This window comes from Misgurnus anguillicaudatus, chromosome 24 (assembly GCF_027580225.2).
Source record: "Misgurnus anguillicaudatus chromosome 24, ASM2758022v2, whole genome shotgun sequence".
NCBI lineage: Eukaryota > Metazoa > Chordata > Actinopteri > Cypriniformes > Cobitidae > Misgurnus > Misgurnus anguillicaudatus.
The window spans coordinates 38,457,672-38,478,909 of NC_073360.2; the positions used below are offsets into that span (position 1 = coordinate 38,457,672).

The 21,238-nt window shown below is 38.1% G+C and overlaps 1 protein-coding gene across 2 annotated transcripts; it reads right to left on the reverse strand.

Moving 5' to 3' along the window:
* Positions 1 to 283: 283 nt before the first annotated feature.
* On the reverse strand, positions 284 to 17,286 carry pxylp1 (2-phosphoxylose phosphatase 1). Of its 2 annotated transcripts, XM_055197414.2 has the most exons (6): positions 17,130 to 17,286; positions 15,898 to 16,039; positions 4,738 to 4,899; positions 4,534 to 4,660; positions 1,739 to 1,878; positions 284 to 1,662 (listed from the first exon to the last, which is right to left on the reverse strand). In XM_055197414.2, exons 2-6 carry the CDS (start codon positions 15,974 to 15,976, stop codon positions 653 to 655), a joined length of 1,518 nt encoding a protein of 505 aa, XP_055053389.2. In that variant the 5' UTR covers positions 15,977 to 16,039; positions 17,130 to 17,286; the 3' UTR covers positions 284 to 652. The 2 variants fall into 2 exon arrangements, with proteins under 2 accessions (XP_055053389.2, XP_055053390.2); XM_055197415.2 differs by lacking the exons at positions 15,898 to 16,039; positions 17,130 to 17,286 and adding an exon at positions 9,806 to 9,941.
* Positions 17,287 to 21,238: the final 3,952 nt, after the last annotated feature.

The following is a 21,238-nucleotide window of genomic DNA, read 5'->3' on the forward strand; positions in this document are numbered from 1 at the left end:
AGCAGCAAAGTCACTGATTATCACGCCAGAATGAGAATATAGTCCTAGCCATATTGGCCTAGAAAATAACAACTTTTAAATTTCCGTCGTCTTAGTACATGATGTAACTATAGAAAATATCAAAACTCTTTGCTTATGTTTTAGCGCAATGCCAATGGTCCAATCAGATTCCATGGATTATGCTAAGCTATGCTAAAAGTGCCAGCTCCAGAGCCGGAGATCAGCCGAATGGACTCCAAAACTGCAAAAATCCAACGCTCAACTCTAGGGGAGCTGGAAAATGAGTATATATATTTTTTTTAAAGTGGAATGTCGCTTTAAATCCAGCAGCTAACTTTGAATATTGGTGTTTGTTTGTCGTTCAGCATGTCAGTGTGAAAAAACCTTTCCGATACTTTAATTGCCAGTATGTTTGAAGTCCGACAGCAGCACCATGTCTGATTTTTCATGAAAGATGTACACAACCTGTTAGGGTGCGTAATTGACAAAATTTAAATGTTTAAGGGAAATCTTTCATTTTTCTCCCTTGATTCTCTCTTTAACAATTACTTATTCACCCAGACAGCAGATGACTCCCGGCCGGATCCGGCCCAGAGTTGTCTGCTGTCTGGGCGCGCTTTGTGCTTTACATCCTTCACTAATCACATTCGTACTACAGTACATTTTGATGGCAGGCCTGCTGGTAACTTGTAGCATTGATAATATTAAACATATCCCTCTTAACAAAAGACAGGAAATTACCCAAAGGACACAGGGGCTGTGCGGAGTCACGTCTGTGGTCACGGCAGAAGGCTGTGTCAAAGGTCAAGTCTTCGCCATTATAAAGAACACGAATAAACACATTGTCCAACCCTTTTCCTTTTTTTCTGCTATTTTCTTTCACTTCTGGGCCGTTCCACAGCTCAAACACCAGCCGGGCGGCAAACCTAGGAAACCCCGCCCCTTCCAGACCCAGGGCGCTTAGCAGCGGCGCCATAGTTACATCATGGGCGGATGCTAAAGCAAAGACCGCCTCTTCTTTTCCTCTGCGTGTCTGTCTGCTTTTTGCGATCCGTTCCAGTCGTGTCGCGGTGCGGTTGAGGTACGGATGCGCTGCGAGCACAGCGTAGCGACGGTATATCCCCGCCTCTCTTCGGTCCAGTTCATCATCCTTCTGTTGCCGACGAATCACGGCAAAGTGCTGTAGCGTAAGACACGCCTCCTCCGCGGGAGTGTCTGATAAAGTCCGTGTGCTTGAGCAGGGGAAGGCAAGACTGTGACAAAAATGACATAACAGCGCATCCACCGGATTGGCTGCCCTGAGAGTTTTCGTCGCCACACCCAAAGCCTTCGCCATGGCGACATACGTGTGCTCCAGTTCGGTGTTTGCCGTCCTATGGCGATATTGTCTGCGTTGGTCCTGGTCGAGGTAACGGTTTCGCGCAGGACACTCGCACGATGAACCGCAGAACAGCGTACTCCACTGCTGCCGTACCGTCAGCCGCGACCAATCAAAATTTGGCAGGAAGCCGAACAGGAAAGCTAATCCACTCTGCAGGGTGCGGCTTTTACCTGTGGTCTCCACCCACAACTGCCTTGGCGACCAATCATCTGTGAGCAGGTTATGACGCTTGATGTAGGCCTGACGAAGGTGATCACCATTTTTTAAGTGCTGTACGACACCTGAAAGAGACACATTAAATATATTTAGATACATAATACGCATCCAATAAGAGGCAATGCACAGAAAATGTCGCACCTGTCTGCGTAAGCTCTCCCGTCTCACAGCTGCTGTGATTGGGTAATCGAGGCAGAGATCCCAAAGATGCATCCCAGTGACCACGCCCTCCCAGAGCCATGTGATTTATGAAGGAGGCCAAGAGGGGGTGAGAGGGCTTTCTGCAAAATCACAACCATAAAAAGAGACACAAAATAATGCATTAATGAATCAATTTTGGGCACTTTCATGAAACTCTGGCAATTAAAACCATAGATATGTATATAAAGGCTAGATGGCTCGTCCGCGCTGCTGGCCAATTGAGTGCAACGTCCGCATTTTGGCGGCCATCTTACGACAGGGCGCTCGCTCACTCGTAGCATTGAGTTTTAATGATGCAGGTACTTTTAAATGACCATAACTTGCTTAATTTTTTACCGATTTTCAAACGGTTTGGTTTGTTATAAACGTCAAAGATGTACCTATGACACTGCATACCTATACTAAAAATAAAAAATAAATTCATGAAACATGTCAAAGCATCCAGAATTATAGCCACGTTAATAACGTTTGTAAAAACCCAAACCGTTTGAAAATCGGTAGAAAATTGAGCAAGTTATGGTCATTTAAAAGTACCTGCACCATTAAACTCAATGCTACGAGTGAGCGAGCGCTCTGTCGTAAGATGGCCGCCAGGTGATGCCGTTAGGGACTCCGCCTTGAGCCATCTAGCCTTTATATACATATCTATGATTAAAACAGCATCTAGGGCTGTATTTACACAGCCTGATTGAAACGACTCAATTCCATCCAATTTTTCAATCAAGTGGCACAGATCCCACGGACGTGTAAGTAGGAATAAAGTGCATAGATTCTGATATTCTCCAAACAGTTTCAGGTCTAATTCATATGAGGAAATAAATTCCCCTCACACATCAGGAGTTCTGGTCGTATATATTAAACATGTTTGATATTTACGATTCGCGTTCGGGGTGGCTCTGACGTTCTTCCGATCAGGTTCGGACACTTTTATCACACCTCACACCAAGTGAAAATCTGATAAGATAATCTGTAAAACCATCAAGATAATTTGGGACATATAGCTAGGATTGTCGGAAGGGGGGAAATCAGCCCAAAATCAACCCGATTATCTTTTGGTGTGTACCCAGCATTACATGTAATTCATACATTGAAAAGATAAACTTCTCTCTTGTAAAAGAACAAATTTATTTTTTCTGCATATTTTTATAAAAAATATTTTGGTGGGTCCTAAAATAGATTATACTTGTCCAAGTGGGCCGCAGAATGGGGGGGTTATATTGGGGTTGGGAAATTTCCCTTATTTCAATTCCCAATGTTTACAGATATGCCACAGTGTCAGCAAGATGCCTGTAAAAGACATTACACGAATCGGCCACACGGGGGCGGTGTGGAAACACTTATAATTTCAGTAAATTTGGGATAAAACATTTGAATGCTACAAGTTTATATACAGGAGTGATTTCTGACAAAGGCTTTAATTCAATGTTTCTCAAACTTTTTTGAGTGTCCCCCCAAAAAATGATAAATGATACAGCGTAGTGCTATAGGATACTAGCCTTATTTTTCTGAAGTTTAATCACACAGATTTTATGAAAAATTTATGTATTTTGTAAAATGTCAAACTTTGTTCCTCCTGGCACCATCACACGGCCCCCAGTTTGAGAACCACTGCTTCACTTTATTCTTCATCTAACATCAAGGTCATCTTTTAAAAGCATGGTTATGATTTACATTAGATTAGTAATAAGCATTTAGGCCTACTTATATTTTTCAAGTCAATGGAAGAGATTGGATACTTGGACACAAATGTTAAGTAAATTGGTTAACATTTTGCTTATATAATTTAGGTTTGCATTGAGTTTAGGTCATTGATAAATCATTGCAATTGATCTTCTTTTGTTAAAAGGGATAGTTCAACTAAAAATGAAAATTCTGTCATGTACTCACTCTCATGTCATTACAAACCTGTATATATTTCATTGTTTTAATGAACACAAAGGAAGATGTTTTGAGAAATGTTTGTAATCAAACCATTTTGTGGGCCCCATTCACCTCCATAGTATTCTTTTTCCTACTATGGAAGTGAATGGGGTCCACGAACGGCCCGGCAACAAACCTTCCCCAAAACATCCTCCTTTGTGTTCATCAGAACTAAGAAATGCATACAGGTTTGCAACAACATCAGGGTGAGAAAATGATGACCGATTTTTCATTTTTGGGTGAACTATCCCTTAAGTTAGAATTATTATGAATGCTTGGGTTGGTTTCATTCACAAAAGTAAAGCACATACTGGAATCTAGTCTGGTCCTGATTTACAAAGTAAAATATGCATGTTTGCTTCAGTGTGTGTCTTTTTGTGTGAAAACCAGTGAGTAATAAAGAGAAAGAGAGAGGTTTATAGATGAGGATTATTATAAATCTAAGGCACCATGAGAATATGATGATTTGTTGACCGTAATAATTCTCTGGATATTCTGGAATTTATGGATCGCAGCATTTGTCATGCCATAAACTGGAATACAACAATGAAACCATGGAAACACGGCAATTGTGTTTTTCTGGTAACATTACAAGGACGCGGCTCAGGGAGGATAAAAGACGAGCAGAGTAATGAAAATTTAATCTGATATTGATTTCAACTGCATGTCTTCTGACAAACATTAAACCAAACGCTGACAGATATCTCCTCTAAGCTCAGAAAGAAAAACAAAAAGTTAAAGCCCGTGCCAAACCAGATTACAGTCCTTTTAGAGATAGATGGGTGAACAGATGTGCTGTACTATTAAGTTTGTACCTCTTGTCTGTCAGTGTGCAGTCTATAGCAGGTCTCTTAGTTTTGGGAATGGAGTACAGAGGATAACGGTCACCATGGCGAATCATCACCTGGACCGACAGCAGTTTGTAGTCGGCTGGACTGTGACCTACACACATAAATACATTACTATGAGTCTTTGAGAATCTTCAGACGGGTATAATAGAGATGTGGTTTGTTTCTCACCCTCCCAGCCGTGTTCAGTGAGATTGGGGTAATTGCAGTACTGGTGGGTGTCTCGGATTGGGTCCGGGCTGGGCGGCTCCGTATGGAGAACCGGATTCACTCGCTTCCTGCTTTTACCTTGTGACCTCTGGTCTGCCACCGGATTGGTTGGAATCAGGTGCACTGTGCAGATACAGAAAGACGGCTTTGAGGGCCAAGCACAACTCAACACAGACACACACACACACACAAGTGTTTTCCAGCTTACTCAGACATGAGCTCACTGAGTATACACTGAGGTCTCACAGTGCTGCCATATGTTACATTTTAGGAATCACCATAGTGATGTGAGCACAGGGAGTCACCGCTATAGTGAGAATAAGGTGAATAACCAATGAGAGACAGATATCAGAAATTTGGACGCCATATTCCCTTAAAACAAGGTTTCCCAAACTGGGGTTGGCGAACCTCTTGTGGTTTCTAGCGGAATTGAAGGGGGTTTGTGAAAAAATAATTACAATTAAAGGTGCATTGTGTAAATTATGTGTATATCTTGACAGAAATGCAATATAATATTCAATTTTCTTAAAAGAAAAATCCAGATAATCCACCCGCCACCATGCCACCCAAAATGTTGATGTCCCTCTCCGTTCAGTCGAGAAGAAATTATGTTTTTTGGGGGGAGCATTGCAGGATTTTTCTCATTTTAATGGACTTTAATAGACACCAACAATTAACACTTAACTCAACACGTAACAGTTTTTTTCAACTGAGTTTCAAAGGACTATAAACAATCCCAAACGAGGCATAAGGGTCTTATCTAGCAAAACGATTGTCATTTTTGACAAGAAAAATAACAAATATACACTTTTAAAGCACAACTTCTCGTCGAGATCTGGTCGTGATGCGCCAGCTGACCCCACGCAATACGTCATGACGTCAAGAGGTCACAGAAGACGAACGGGAAACTCCGCCCCAGTGTTTACAAGTGTGTTGAAAGAGGACCGTTCCTACGTTGTTGTATGTCAACTGATACTAATTAATGTCTTTGTGGCAGTTAATTGTTTAAAATGGTCCGCAAATGTGCGTTTTATATTTGTAACACGTGACCTCCCTACGTCACTACGCATTTACGTTAGGTCGCGCTGGACCGGACCTGGACGAGAGGTTGTGCTTTGGGAGTGTGTATTTGTTGTTTTTCTTGTCAAAAATGACAGTCGTTTTGCTAGATAAGATGCTTATGCCTTGTTTGGGATCGTTTATAGTCCTTTGAAACTCCGTTGAAAAAAACTGTTACGTGTTGAGTTAAGTATTAATTGTTGGTGTCCATCAAAGTCCATCAAAACGAGAAAAATCCTGCAATGCTCTCCTCAAAAAACACAATTTCCTCTCGACTGAACAAAGAAAGACACCAACACCCTGGACGACATGATGGTGAGCAAACCATCTGGACCTTCTCTTAAGAAAATGAAATATTCCTTTAAAGAGTAACTAAACCCTAATCCAACTTTTTTTAGTTACTGATCTGTAAGAATGATGGTTTATTAGTGCTGTTCATTGATTTTAGTAAGTTTTTTGACATTTGGATATAAAGTGTTTCAATACTGCAATATATGGTGTAAAAACGTCTGAGTGGTGCTCTCTTCAGGTTGAACGGTGGCTACTGCAGTTGAATTTTCCTATTGGATGTTGGGTCCAAAAACTGACTCGTGACGTAAGCAGGTTCAAGCTTACCATGCCCTTGTTACGATTTTACCACGCACTTGGTACGAGCTTAGTTTGTCCCCTCTATCTCTGTTGGGATCTGCCCACTTTTCTTGCATTTTTCAAATATTGCCAGTGGGTGGAGTGAGGCTCTGACCAGGGGTTTAGTTACGCTTTAACTATATTTTCAGTAGTGTATAGACCGTTTCAGCAGTAACAACATAAACAAGCGGCTGTCGCGGTACGCACGTAACTTCCGGTAAACTCCGCTAAGAATAAATAACAACAAAGTACTTTAAACGTAGTTTATTTATATAACAAGCAAAAAAACAACAGATAGATTACCTAGGAAACTAAAACATTTGTTATGTTCGACGAGGCATTTGTTCAAGAGATCAGTTTAGCAACTAGTCAGACCATTAAAAAAACGAAACCGGAAGTAAGGTTCGGATCCAGACGTGTATCACGTGCGTCCGATGAAACCGTCTATATCGAGGTGTGCATAATTATTAGGAAGATTGTTCTCCTAAAGAAAAATTAGCCAAAAAGTCAAATATTGTAAAAAGTCTTTCACAGGGATGCAGCACTCTTGAAATACCCAAGATTTTGGGGCATGATCACAGAACCATCACACGTTGCAAATAGTAAATAGGGTCGCTAGAATGTCGACAAGAAAAAAAACAAATTAACCGCCAAAGATTTGAGAAGAATCAAATGACGCTACCAGGAACCCATTATCCTCCAGTGCTGCCATATTCCACAGATTCAACCTACCCTGGCCAAGGTAAGAAAGGCTGAAACCCGACCACCTCGGATCGGACCAGATGGATTGGCCCGTGGTTGGATCACTAACGGAAAGAGATCCACTTTGACTCAGACGGCAGCAAGGTGGAGGTGGGGTACTGGTATGGGCAGGTATTATTAAAGATGAGCTAGTTGGACATTTTGGGGTTGAAAATGGACTCAAAATCAACTCTCAGACCTACTGTCAACTTTTAGATACTTTCTTCAAGCAGTGGTACAAGAAAAAGTTTGCATCTTTTAAGAAGGCTTTGATTTTTATGCAGAACAACGCTCCATCACATGCATCAAAGTACTCACATCACATGCCAGTAAAGGCCTAAAAGATGAAAAACTAATGACATGGCCCCGTTCTTCACCTGACTTAAACCCTATTGAGAATTTTTGATCCCTTCTTAAGCAGGACATGTACAGTGAAGGTAAATCTGATCTCCTCTGCCGAACCACTCGAAGAGCACGACCAAGTCACGCTCTAAAACTCCCCAAGTCCAACACCAAATGCCTGGGGAGGAGCTTTCTTCATTCGGCTGTAACAACTTGGAACTGCCTCCCCTGTACTGTAGTAGGTGAAATCACTTCAAAGAATGTTCAGGCCTTTAAGAAGAGACTAAATAAACACCTCCTTAGAATAAAAACTGTTATTCCCTGATGCATTATGTCACTTATCCTAAATATTCAGTCCTGAGTAGCTGCAGATCATGATAGGCTCTCGGTACTTGAACTGTTAAAGCCAGTATCTGCTTAAGCATGAAAAAAAAAAAAAAAAAAAAAAAAAAAGGTAAACCGTACACCTCTCTGAACAGTGTCTGGGATGTGGTTGCGTCTGCACAAAATGTTGATTCTGACCAGATCAAGAAACTGACTGAATCCGTGAATGGAAGGCTTGTGACCGTTATCGAAAAGAAGGGTGGCTATATTGGTCACTGAGGATTTTTTTCCAAAATTTTAGGAATGTTTCTTTGGAAATTTTCAATTTCATTATTATTCTCACTTTAACAGGTCAAAATAAACAAAGTGTGACGATAAAATCTTTGTTTTACATAGTTGCATAATAATTCTGCACACTAATAGTTGCCCAACAACGATGCACATAGAAATATTCTCTTAAGAAAGGCAAAACTTCACTTTTACTACTTAAATGTTTAGGTTTGGGGGTTTCTCAACATTTTGTACTGGCCAAGAGCACTGTAGTTGTACAAGAACAAAAGTAATCCTCAAAAATACAACTTGCCTAATAATTCTGCACACAGTGTAGGTCAACGGGGTTCGTATTAAAAAAGTTAAAAAAAAAACTATTTTCAAACTTGACAGGAGACAGAAATGCCATAACATCTGCTTTTAAAACTTAATAGTTATATGATGCATATAAGTTATATAAACAAATACACAGCTTTGTAGCGATTCATTTTAGGGGTCAAACAGTATGATAAAACGAAATAATTGTTTTTTGATCACAAAATGACTTAATTTTCTACTGTACGCCGCCTTTAAAAATAAAAAATGTTTATCAATAGTAAAATTGTAACAGATTCGGGCTGTCACTAACAATTATTTTGATAATCTATTGATCAGACAATTTTTTATCTATTAACTCATTCCCGCCAGCCTTTTTTTGAAAAGTTCCCCACCAAAGATGCATTCCAGGAAAAATTTATTTTAAAAATATATAAACATACAAATATATCAAATGAAAGAACAGACCCTCTGCTTTCAAACAAACAAACAAACAAAACGGGAAAAAACAAACGTTTCATCCTATCTATATTTTTTCTCTGCTTAAAAAACTATTAAATATATTTTTCTTCAAAAAAAATTTCAGCAATAAGCTGAAATAATTTTGTTAGAGATCAGATTCAGAACAATTATCAAAAATAAACATAGTGTAAAATTAATAAAAAATGTTTTGCTTCAGTTTTTTTATAAATTGGGTAAGCTAAAGTGGTAATTGCGGTATTAAATATAACAATAAAAAATAAAAACTTTGTTTTATGCAAATGTTTTCTCTAATTGACAAGATAACTCGTCAATGGCGGGGAAAGAGTTAATCTGAAAAAGGCTAAAGAATTTCTCAATTAAAATATTACATTTAATGAATAAAACCCTAAATCAGGGTGTGTGTGAAATATAATAAAGTGCAAAAACCACATAGTAAGTTTTACTAACATAATGTACATCTTTTGACGACTTAAACAATCTTTTAAAACCTTATATAAAACATAATTTGTTCAGTTTTTAAACAGTTAAACTTCTTTGCATATCCAAAATATAAAAAAATTGTTCTGTACTAAAAATGTCATTGACAACGGTTTTCATAAATGATTATTATTAATTTGATCAATTCATTGTTGAAGCCCTGAACAAAACTGCATCATGTGAAAGCATGTACACAGTTAAACAGAAATATAAACGTTACAACACAGTCACGCTGTAGCAACTCAAGTTCTCATTTTTATTTCGAGTTAACTATGTGGAAAAAAAAACAGAACCAAGAACAGACATTAACATACAAACATTGACAGTATTGTTCAATACAAAGAGAACTTTATTAGAAATGACTCTGTAATTATAAAAGAGTTAAACTCACCAGACAGAAGTAAAACAGTTAGCTGATTTAAACAAGCAGCCATTCTGGAGATGTGTTACAGAGCATATGTGTGTGTGTGCATGTGTGTGCATGTGTGTGTGTGTGTGTGTGTGTGTGTGTGTGTGTGTGTGTGTGTGTGTGTGTGTGTACACCTCATTCTCAGTCTATACACAGCATCAAAACCCTCTTTGCCTCTCTCACTCTTGTAAAATATGCACAACCAATGGAGTGTTAGGACTGAGCTCTCAGCCAATCACAGCACAGCTATGTGAAGGGGGGCTGACCACACAAAGAACTCTTTGTAACTGATGGCTGAAAGTCTGTGAGCAGCGTTAACACAATCTCAAACACACGCACTTTCTAATAGATACATTACATAAGCAGAAATGATGCAGAACAGTATTTACAGCTCATTACTGCTGACACCGTCTCTGTGTGTGTGTGTAGCGGTTTCATGAGGGCTAAATTTACATTTATGCATTTAGCAGATGCTTTTATTCAAAGCAACTTACATTGCATTTAAGCTGTACATTTTATCAATGTAATTCCTGGGAATTGAAGCCACAAGCTTTGGAGCTGCTATAAGCCAGCAGAGCTACAGGAAAACAAAATTGTAAAAATCTCCCCACATTTATGTCGGGTTAGTGTGCTAATCCTATAGTCAAAAATGCATGAAGGCATTTTACATAAAAAGTAGTTCACTTCAAATAAAATGTCAGCAAGTTTATGTGAGGATTAGATGTTATCACTAAGGAGCCGTTTACATGACAATGTTTTAACCAAAAACAAGAAACGTTTATGCCTTCTGGCTTTAGGGTCCTGAAATGCAAACTTTTAAAAAAGTGTTTCAAAGGTTTGGAAAAAGACGAAATGCAAATCTGTGAAAATGGCAACATCATGCGCATGCATATTGCAATCTATACTGCATGTTGTTCAGTCTATAGGCGTGCGTGAGAACTTGACAACCACAACAACAATGGTGGCCTACTGTGTTTGTGCTACTCAAGAGATTGAGTTTATTAACGCTTCTCCAGCAAAGCTTACAAAATTTTGCCATCATATAGTCCAGGGTCACTTGTAGGAAAAAAATCTCATCATTTGCCCAAACAAAACTCCTCCATTTTGATTGGACAGCTTTTCACCCAAATTTGAATATTTTTTAACTCTCAGCGCTCAGTGCAGAAATAACGCAAAAAAGTGCCGCGCTTCCATTGAAATTATATGCCAGCCCCAGCGTAAAAGCTTTGGTGTGCACACCCACCTAGGGCTGTATAACATCTAATCACAACTAATCGTTTGCAGAATAAAAGTTTTTGTTTACCTCATATATGTGTGTGAACCGTTTATAATAATTATCTATATATAAATCCACACACATGCATGTATAATTTTAAGTTAAAAAAAATATTGTGTGAATTTATATATATACATTATACTTATACAACCCGGAAGTAGCGCCTCACGTGAAAGAGAGAGAACTCCATGTATGTTTTAAAGATCGCTCTGCATCTGATCTCTATCAAAAGTCCTTCGCAAAAATTGAATTATCTCAGCTTTTTGCTCAAAATAATGAAGGTAGGATGAAACGTTTTTTTTTTTTTTGAAAGCAGAGGGTCTGTTCTTTCATCTGATATATTGTTTGTTTATATATTTAAAGAAGAACATTTTCTGGAAGGCATTAAACTTTTGTGAAAATCATGAAAAATGCTGGCGCTGGCTGGCAACTTTTTTTAAAAACGCTGGCAGGGAAAGAGTTAATTGCTCTCATAGATATGTACACTAGATGTCACCTTGGCTACGGCAGTTCATTGGACCGAATGCGTCAAATAGAGCTGCCTTCTTGAAACAGGGGAGCCCTGCATCAGCGTCATTGTAGGCAAAGGAGTAACGGAAATAAAATCACAATAAATCATCATAAATGCAACTTCCTTGGTTTTCTTTTGGTTCGTTTCAACAGTCAGACATGTATTTAGCATTGAGTCCAGAAAAAATTAAAGTTTTGATATTGTGATTATGAAAATCGACTTTTTCTAACTTCTAACGCACAAAAGTCCGGCATCGTCCATGAATTTGAAGTACAGGCGAAGATAGCAGCGTTACCTAGATACTTTCTATGTCAAGACCCCTGTTCTAAGATGTCAATGGTTTTGATGCATGCTTAGAACCCCAAGGCGACATCTAGTGTATATATCTATGAATCGCTCTGTGCAGAATGTGTATGTGCGCAAGCGTGTAGTATTTCTTTACAAAGCACCATCGCCATCTACTGGCCTGACACGCATGATACAGCATTTTTGTCATTTTTACACATGTCTGCAAACACATTGTTTTGACAACACAAAGAAAAGAAAACACTTTTGTCATGTAAATGTAAACTATCATAGTAACCTAACTGTGTGTGTTGTTTGCAGTGTACTTAAATGACAGTCCTGCTGACAGAAACCCACAATCACCAGATCTAGACCTGTGCATTCCTTTCTGTCTTTCATCCTTCACCTCTCTCTCGCTCGCTCTCTCGCTCGATGTATGGCCTCTACAGACTTGCTGTCTTGTTCTTTAAAACAAATCAGTCATGGTTGAGTGAACTCAAGTAAAGCGAGAGAGCGCAGGAGGGTCGGCTAATTTAAGACGAGCTTCTGTCCTACATTCAGATAGCTTTCAACAAAACCACAAAGCTCAGAATGAATTAGTAATGATAGCACACAGGAGAAACGACAGGCGTTGTGAGAAAGGATATGATGTATAAGAATGTGATGATGAGAAATCATCAATAGACACACACTTCATATCAAACCTGCATACCCAAATGTATTTAGATGCCAAAATTGGAGATTTGGGGCTTGCTACAGTATGTGTTTCTAGTGCACTCTTTCAGAAGAGTCACATTTATGCTTCATATGTAGGCGTTGAATTAAATAGCCAAACAAACTGGGCATGTTAAGTATGGCAAGTGTCCACAAATACTTTCTGTCTTTATTTAAGCATACTTGAATGATCTGTCATATAAAACTAAACTGTGTGCTTGCTTATGGTACCTTTAAAAAGGTGTGAATCAGAAATAAGCTTATGACAGGAAAGAGAAAGAAACAGAGTTGAACAAAAGTGAGATGGTAAAATATGTTGTGTTAAAGGTCAAACTTTTCAATAGACAAACACATGTACAGGCTTGCACACACACACACACACACACACACACACACACACACACACACACACACACACACACACACACACACACACACACACACACAGTCTTATAGATCCATCAGCACACAGCACACATACTGTAGATATGGCTTATAAACACTTACAGGAAATACTTTCAGGAAATATATCTTACAGGAAAGATACTTGCAAAAAAAGTGTCCATCTATGAATAAAGCTTTAATCTTAGACATGATCTTACCCAGTCGATATTAAAGATATTTAGGTTATATTTTTGGGTTGATTTCTGCTGTATGTCCTGTTGCTGAAACTGAACTGTGATTGGCTGCGTGACAGAGAGCTCAGGCTTTAGAGAAACACTAAAAGTATGACCATGTTTGGTTACATCTAAGCTGCTTTGGCAAATTCTCACCATCTGTGAAACGTTATTTAATCCGCTGATATTCATGAGGATATTTGTATCGAATGCAGATGAGTCCAATTCTCAACTCAAGAGGATTTTCCTTGTGGATCAGAGTCTTTAATCTGAAAATAATCTGTCTCAGAAGCCAATCTGTTAAACCCGTTCAAAAAATAAACAAATAAAAAGCTTTTTTACATTTTTACTAATGCTTTGTATTGTAATTTATCTCCAAACATACATTTTTAAGAAACTTAAATTACTTTTTTTTTTAAATTTCGCAATTTCTCTGAGCTGACCGACGGTCAAGTATCGGCCTTGTTTTGGCTATAAGCCCTCAACACCCATCTGCTGAGTTCACAAACCAATGTGAGTGTTTTCATTTAAAGGGTCTACAATTTTCACCTAAATATGACATATTTCTGAGTCGTGGATTACATAATTTCACCCTAGAAACTATCAGAAACCACTGGAACCAATGAGATGGCTACACTTGTATTTTTTTTTCCTATTTATTTATTAGAAGGATAGCTCCTTGAGATGCGACATCTCATTTTCGAGGGGGTCCCAAACAAGAAAAAACTATAATATAGTTTTAATAAAATGTTTAATAACACAAAAACTCTAATCATAGTAATGCAAGGTCACGTTCCCTTATGTGTAGCTAAAAGAGCATTGCATTAGCAGTGCAAAGGTCATGGGTTCGATTCCCAAGGAGCACACATTGTGATAAAATGTACAGCTTGAATGCACTGTAACTGTGGGTTCACACCAGCCGCGTTTGAGGCGTCAAATTCACGTCTACCGTGTCTAGTTTGCCGCTTGAACATTTTGAGTTTACTCGCTTCATTTGCGCGTTTAAGCCGTGCGTGAAATTCTCGATTTCTGTAATCATGTCAGTACTACAGCAAGGCAAGCTTCTGATTGGTTAACGCGACACGTTTTTCCGCCAAAGATCAAATTTTTTAACTCTTGTGTTTCCCGCGGCAACGCTCAATTCGTGGAAATTAGACACGCGAATGAAGCTGAATCGCATCTACCATGCCGCACTAAACGCCTCTTTCACACCGTGAGACCTGTAGATGAGCGTCAACGTGTCTTCACATTGACTTAACATTGAAATCACTCACGCTTAATGGTGCATTCCCACCAGCCACGGTAAAGGCGGCAAAAACACGTTATTCGCGCATAGTTGGACGCTTGAACATTTGAGTTCACTCGCTTCATTCGCACGTTTAAGCCTTGCGTGAAATTCTCGATTTCTGTAATCATGTCACTACTACAGCAAGGCAAGCTCCTGATTGGTTAACGCGACACATTTTCCCGCCAAAGATCAAATTTTTTAACTCTTGCGTTTCCCGCGGCAATGCTCAATTCACGCAAACTAGACACGCGAATGAAGCTGAATCGTGTCTACCGTGCCACGCTAAACACCTCTTTCGCACCGTGAGACCTGTAGATGAGCGTCAACGTGTCTTCACATTGACTTAACATTGAAATCACTCACACTTAATGGTACATTCACACCAGCCGCGGTAGAGGCGGCAAAGACTCGCTATTCGCGCGTGGTTGGAAGCTTAAACATTTGAGTTTGCTCGCGTCATTTGCGCGTGAAAGCCGCATGTGAAATTCTAGCCATTCGAGACATTCACGTGGAAATCCACGTCATGGGAGGGGCTTCTGAGACTACGCCACTCCACTCGCTTCCTGTAATCACGTCACTACTACAGCAAGGTCCTGATCGGTTAACGCAGCGTGGAAATCCGCCGAAGTTCCGATTTTTCAAGTTGCGCGTTTCCCGTGGCACCACTCAATTCTGCTAAATGCATAAATGTACCTTTAAAGAGTATTCCACTTGAATAAAAAATATTTCTAATAATTTACTCACCCCCATGTCATCCAAGATGTTTATGTCTTTCTTTTTGTCATTTTACTCTAAAAAAAGTACTTTTTAACCACAACTTCTTATCTTGCACTAGCTGTGTGATGCGCCAGCGTGACCTTATCTATTTCTTAATCACTTCAAAAAGTCACACATGCCTTATACGAAACTACCGCTACAGTGTTTACAAGTGTGGAGAAAGAGGAACATTCAAATATTGTTTAATGTGGAATGATACTAATTAATGTCTTTGTGTCATCTTATTGTTTAAAATGGTCAATTTTTGGGGATTTTTTAATGAAAGTGTACTCCACCTTTAAAGTAGTAATCACAGTAATATGTATGTCGGGGCAGAGACCTTAAAACTGTATTCTGCTGAGACAGTACGTTATATATATAGCAGGTCTGCAAGGGAAATGCCTTTGTTTGAGTAGTGAATGCTGGGTAATTAAGACCTTATTCCCACTGGAACTACAACACACAGACACACAAAGTAAGTAAATACAATCCAGCGAGGTCGTATTCCCTCTTGACCCGCTGAATACTCAAAACACAAACAAAGCAGTCCACGGGAACCCCCATCATTTCATATTCATACAGAGGAAACACGGCTGCGTTGTGGTTCACACATACATCAACACTTACAATACTGCAGGCTGAAACTCAGCACGGCCAGCAGCGCTCCCACAACCACCACCATGATGAAACGAGTCCGTGCCAGCATTGTCCTGTGATTGGCCGACACACCTGTCCATCAGCCATCCATGCACAGCCCCCTTACTGTCACCTAGGCATCAAAGAGCAACAAAGGAACTTATATAATAATATGATGACATAATATTGCACACAAAGAGCTCACGTAACAAACGTCATTTTACTTTTTTACTTGAGTTCTAAGAGGAAACAAACATACACAGATAGAGAGACAGAGAGAGAGAGAGAGAGAGAGAGAGAGTAATAAAACTCCCACAGTTCTGGCTTCCTTTGTGAATGCTTTAAAGCAAAAACGCACACCAGAGGACAGCCAAGGGAAAAAAACCACACACCACACAAACACTGCAACACTACACACACAGCAAAGACACGCAACATGTAATTTAGTCTGATCACACATCAGCAGAATCTGTTATTAACTCTAAATACAGATAATAACTGCGCTTCTGAATTCATTCCTGCAAGAGCTTTCTGACCCATCTTAAGCACAAACACACATCTGATGAACTAAGCAGATGTTTTAAAGCAGTCTGGGTCCACATCATAAAATATATTAAAACCACAATCTGACTACACCCATCACTCCTCTTGCTACTTTAATGCACTTGCATTGTTCCTGTGCCAAAATAATTTCCGTTACAACTTTTTTCTCTGAATAAAACCACAACACAAGCTGCTTTAATGTCGAGCTTACTGAATCACATTTAGCCTATAATCTTCCTGTCATTATAGGTGACGTTTGTGACGTCATTGTGATGAAAAGCATATTGGCTGTATCCTACTTTATAAACAATACAGGGCTTTTCCAGTGTTCGTAATATAAAGAGTCTGCAAATGACAAAACTGAATTAAATATTAAACATCTTTGCTTAGTTATTTATGATCTTGCTAAACGTTATTTAAATGAATGTATTCCGGCACAAAAAGGTGGATTTGTTTCTATTTAAAGCACACAATCTCCTCCCTGTGCCGTGTTATGTTAATAAATATATATAATAAAGAAATAACCTATATGTTACATTAAAATTATGTAGCTTACATGAATAACGCGTTCGGACAGCGAGAGCCGCACGCAACAATGTGTAGCAGATCAAACAGAACCAGACACGAGACGAGACACTAGAGAGAGAGCGCGTGAAAGAGAGAGAGACATGCAGCTTTACCTGCCGGTAACAGAGCTCAGTGATCTCGATCAAGTCCTGATCTCTGTCGTGAGGAAAGATCATCCATCTGCCCGCGAGGAATGCAGGACTGATCAGATACAAACCTCACTGTGTGAACCTCTCTACCCTCCTCCTACACAACACACACACACACACACACACACACACACAGAGAAAGAGAGTCATTGCTCCCTCTGCTGGTCGTAATTTGCAAGTACAGCTTGTTCTCGCAAACGTTGATATAAGTACATTTATTATTAGGCATAGGAAAGCAATGAAGCGATCCATCGTACTCTCTCAGAAATAAAGGTACAAACGCTGTCACAGGGACTGTAAAACTACAACTTTGTTCCTAAAAAAAAGTATATTAGTACCTCAAAGATACATATTTGTAACAAATGTATACATATATGTACCTAAATGGTGTTTTTCAAAGGGTACCGTCCAAATGACAGCTTTTGTACCCCTAAAATTTAACTGTACAAGATTTTTCCTTAAGGTACACGATAGGTCCTTAAGGTAGTATATTTTTTCCTTTAATATTTTTAAGATATATATTTAAATAAAACAGTGACAGAAAAGATACAGTGTTGTACCTTTTTTTCTAACAGTGTATGTAAGTATTGTAAATTTTAACAGTAGTAATTTTGGGTACCTAGTAGCTAGCTATCTGTCTGTTTGTCTGTCTGTATATGTATCCATCTATTTATCTAACTGTCTGTCTGATATCATATCTATCCATCTGTTTGTCTGTCTGTTTGCCTGTCTGTCTGTTTATTTATCTAACTGTCTGTCTGTTTTATTGTTATTAGTGTTATATGCAGTGGTATTGTATCATTGTATTTCTATAAGGAAGTGTTTGAATTATGTCACAGATCACAAGGGGTCCCCTAGCTTACCCCCCCCCCCCATCTTTATAGGGTGATTTCACAAAGTAAGATGTGATCCTGGATCAACATTTTAATCAAGCAAACCCCAAATTACCTAAAAAGAACACTTTTAACTATTTTTAGCCCTCAAATTAGTGTGAACTATTTTTTTAAAGCCCTTAAAGGGATAGTTCACTTTAAAATGAAAATTCTGTCATCATTTACTGATCCCCATGTTGTTCTAAACCTGTATGAATTTCTTTTTTCCTGATGAACACAAAAGAAGATATTTTGAGAAATTATGGTAAACACAGCAGAAAGTGACCATAGACTTCCATAGGAAAAGAATATTTTGAAAGTATTGTGATTAATGATAAAGAAAATCTTTTGATAAATGATGGTTAGTACATGCACAGTTGATGGTACCCATTAAATTCCATCATATTTTTATTCCTACTATGGAAGTCTATGGTCACTATCTGTTGTGTGTTTACCATCATTTCTCAAAATATCTTCTTTTGTGTTCATCAGAAATTCATACATGTTTAGAACAACATGAGGATGAGTAAATGATGACCGAATTTTCCTTTTAAAGTGAACTATCCTTTTAAAGGCGGGGTGCGTGATTTTTGAAAAAACACTTTGGAAAAGGGTGGAGGCCGAGTACCAAAACACACTTGTAGCCAATCAGCAGTAAGGGGCGTGTCTACAAACCGAGATCATTGCCTAGTCAGTGGTTTTCAAACTTGGGCCCGGCCCCCCATTTTCTTTTTATTAAAATGTTGAGTTTTAGAACAGTTTTTTGTCACAAATTTTTTTTGGGGGCCGCGAAGGAATGCACCGTACAAAAGGGGGGCCGCACCCTGAAAAAGTTTGGGAACCACTGGCCTAGGTTGCATATGTGTGGGGCGGGTCTATCAAAAGAAGGTCCAGATTCTACTGGGGTAGGGGCGTGTTTGTTTAGGTGATTTCAAATATCAACATTGGCTTTCAGACATCATGCACCCCGCCTTTAACCAATCCTAAATCTAAATAATCAAAATGTATGTTAATTCCTATTTCCGAAATCTTTTGAATTAGTTTATTGCGAAATTGGGACAAATAATGGACAATATTGCTCTGTGGCACAATCATTTTAATTTTAATAAAAACCAGGACCCCTCCCCTCTCTAATATATATTTTTGTGATTTATCCTTCAATGGATATAGGAGGTCAGGGTGGGACCACTTCGGCTGTGCTCTATATGCAAAACAGCCATTGGTCACTTTGCCTTCACTCTTAGAACGGATGTGTTAAAAACAACACAATCAGTTTAGGGACAACACACTAAATGGCTCACAGAATACACACATCTCTGTGTTATTATTGGAACAACTAATTTTGTTACTTTTAGCACAAAATCAACACAAAATGACACATAATAACAACATTTTTTATAAAAAATACTTTCTGAGAGTGTTGTTGGTGTCTCAAAATAACTAAAATGCTGTCTTGGCTCTGCTGATCATCATAAACTTTAATCTATTTTTCAAAATGTTATTAGGCGTTCATATGGGACGATCTATATTTGCTGACACAGCTACACTTTAACCCCTGAAATGAGTTCAACTGTGTTACATCCAGAATGTAGATGCTATAAGCACACACACAGATATAATTAGCTCCAGTCTGGCATATCTCTGATAAATAAGGTCTGGTAGATCAGAGTTCTTAACTGAGGAGACGGCGTGTGCCAGGTTAATAATTAGTCATTTATAATAAGCCTGTGTATAGTTCAAGGTTATACTACATTTCAGAATTCGATCAGAAGGTTATTTTTAACTACCGTTGTAGTGTGTTGGGTCACCGCTTGCTCCATATTTGCATTCTAAAGCAAAAAGCACTGCGGTAGATCATTGATCTGCAGATCAAAGTACACAACTCTCACACCAGCCTAAACTTAGAGAAGATTAAATCACTTTAAATATAGATCTACCTGTTTACATATAGTCACACACAGAGGACTCACAAATATTGTTTATGAAAGCACCTATTCAAATGCATTATGCTTTGTGCTTTCATCTCAGCGTTTGTTCCTGTTTGTTTTAAACAAACAGTAGTCGAAAATGTTAATTGTCACACAGATCATATATGTCTTCTCTAATTTTATATATCACATGACTAAGTATAACTGCTTGCAAAAAAACTGTTACACTGAAAAAAATGATTCATTGAATTTAATCAATTTTTTTAAGGTAAGTGGTTGCAATCAATTTATTTAAGCTACATTTAAACAAAAAAGATTGGTAACGTAAAATAAAATATAAAACTTTTATTTAAATGTAGCTTAAATAAATTGATTGCAACCACTTACCTTAAAAAAATTGATTAAATTCAATGAATCATTTTTTTCAGTGTACTCTGTCTGTGAAGTTCATGCTAAAGTTTCGTAATCTAATGATGAGATTTGAAGCATCAAAGTTTGCTTTCACTCATTGATTTAATATTGACTTCAATCTTTGACATGACCTTACTCAGTCAATATTAAAGATATCAAGGTTATTTTTTTCCCAGAATGTTTTTTAAATTATAAAGTAGGATTTTACGTAGAAAAGTAAAAGTAAGTCAGAAAAGCAGAGTCACAGTTTGCTTACATTCTAAAAAATAATGTCATACCTGTATTTTCACATTGTTTCTTAAAATAATATTGTTGGTAAAGACTAAAAGGTTTTGTTTCATCTTTAAAAAATAAATAAATTAGTGTTCGCTATGTTGACATAACAAACAAATGTGTGGATATTTACTGTAATAGCGAGAAGGTCTAACATGCAGAATTACATTTTCTATTGTTTGTACCTGTAATAATTTAATTGTATTAAAAAAATAAGTTGTTTTGACTAGGGATGCATAACGATTAATCGCAATTAATCTAGCAGAATAAAATATATAAATTTTTTATACATCATATATTTGTGTGAACTGTGTATAATAACTTTGTGTAGATAAGTATGCACACATGCATGTATAATTTTAAGGGAAAAAATATATGTATATGTATTTTTTTATTAAAATTATACATGCATGTGTAAAGTATTTATATATATAATATAAATTATACATAAATATATGTGATTCTTGCGAAATCAGACTTATGAGGTGTCACAAAGTAAGATCAAAATAAGAAGCATACAGTTACAAACATCTCTTCATGTACTATTTTGCACATGATTTCAAATGACATCATACAAACCAATTTTGTT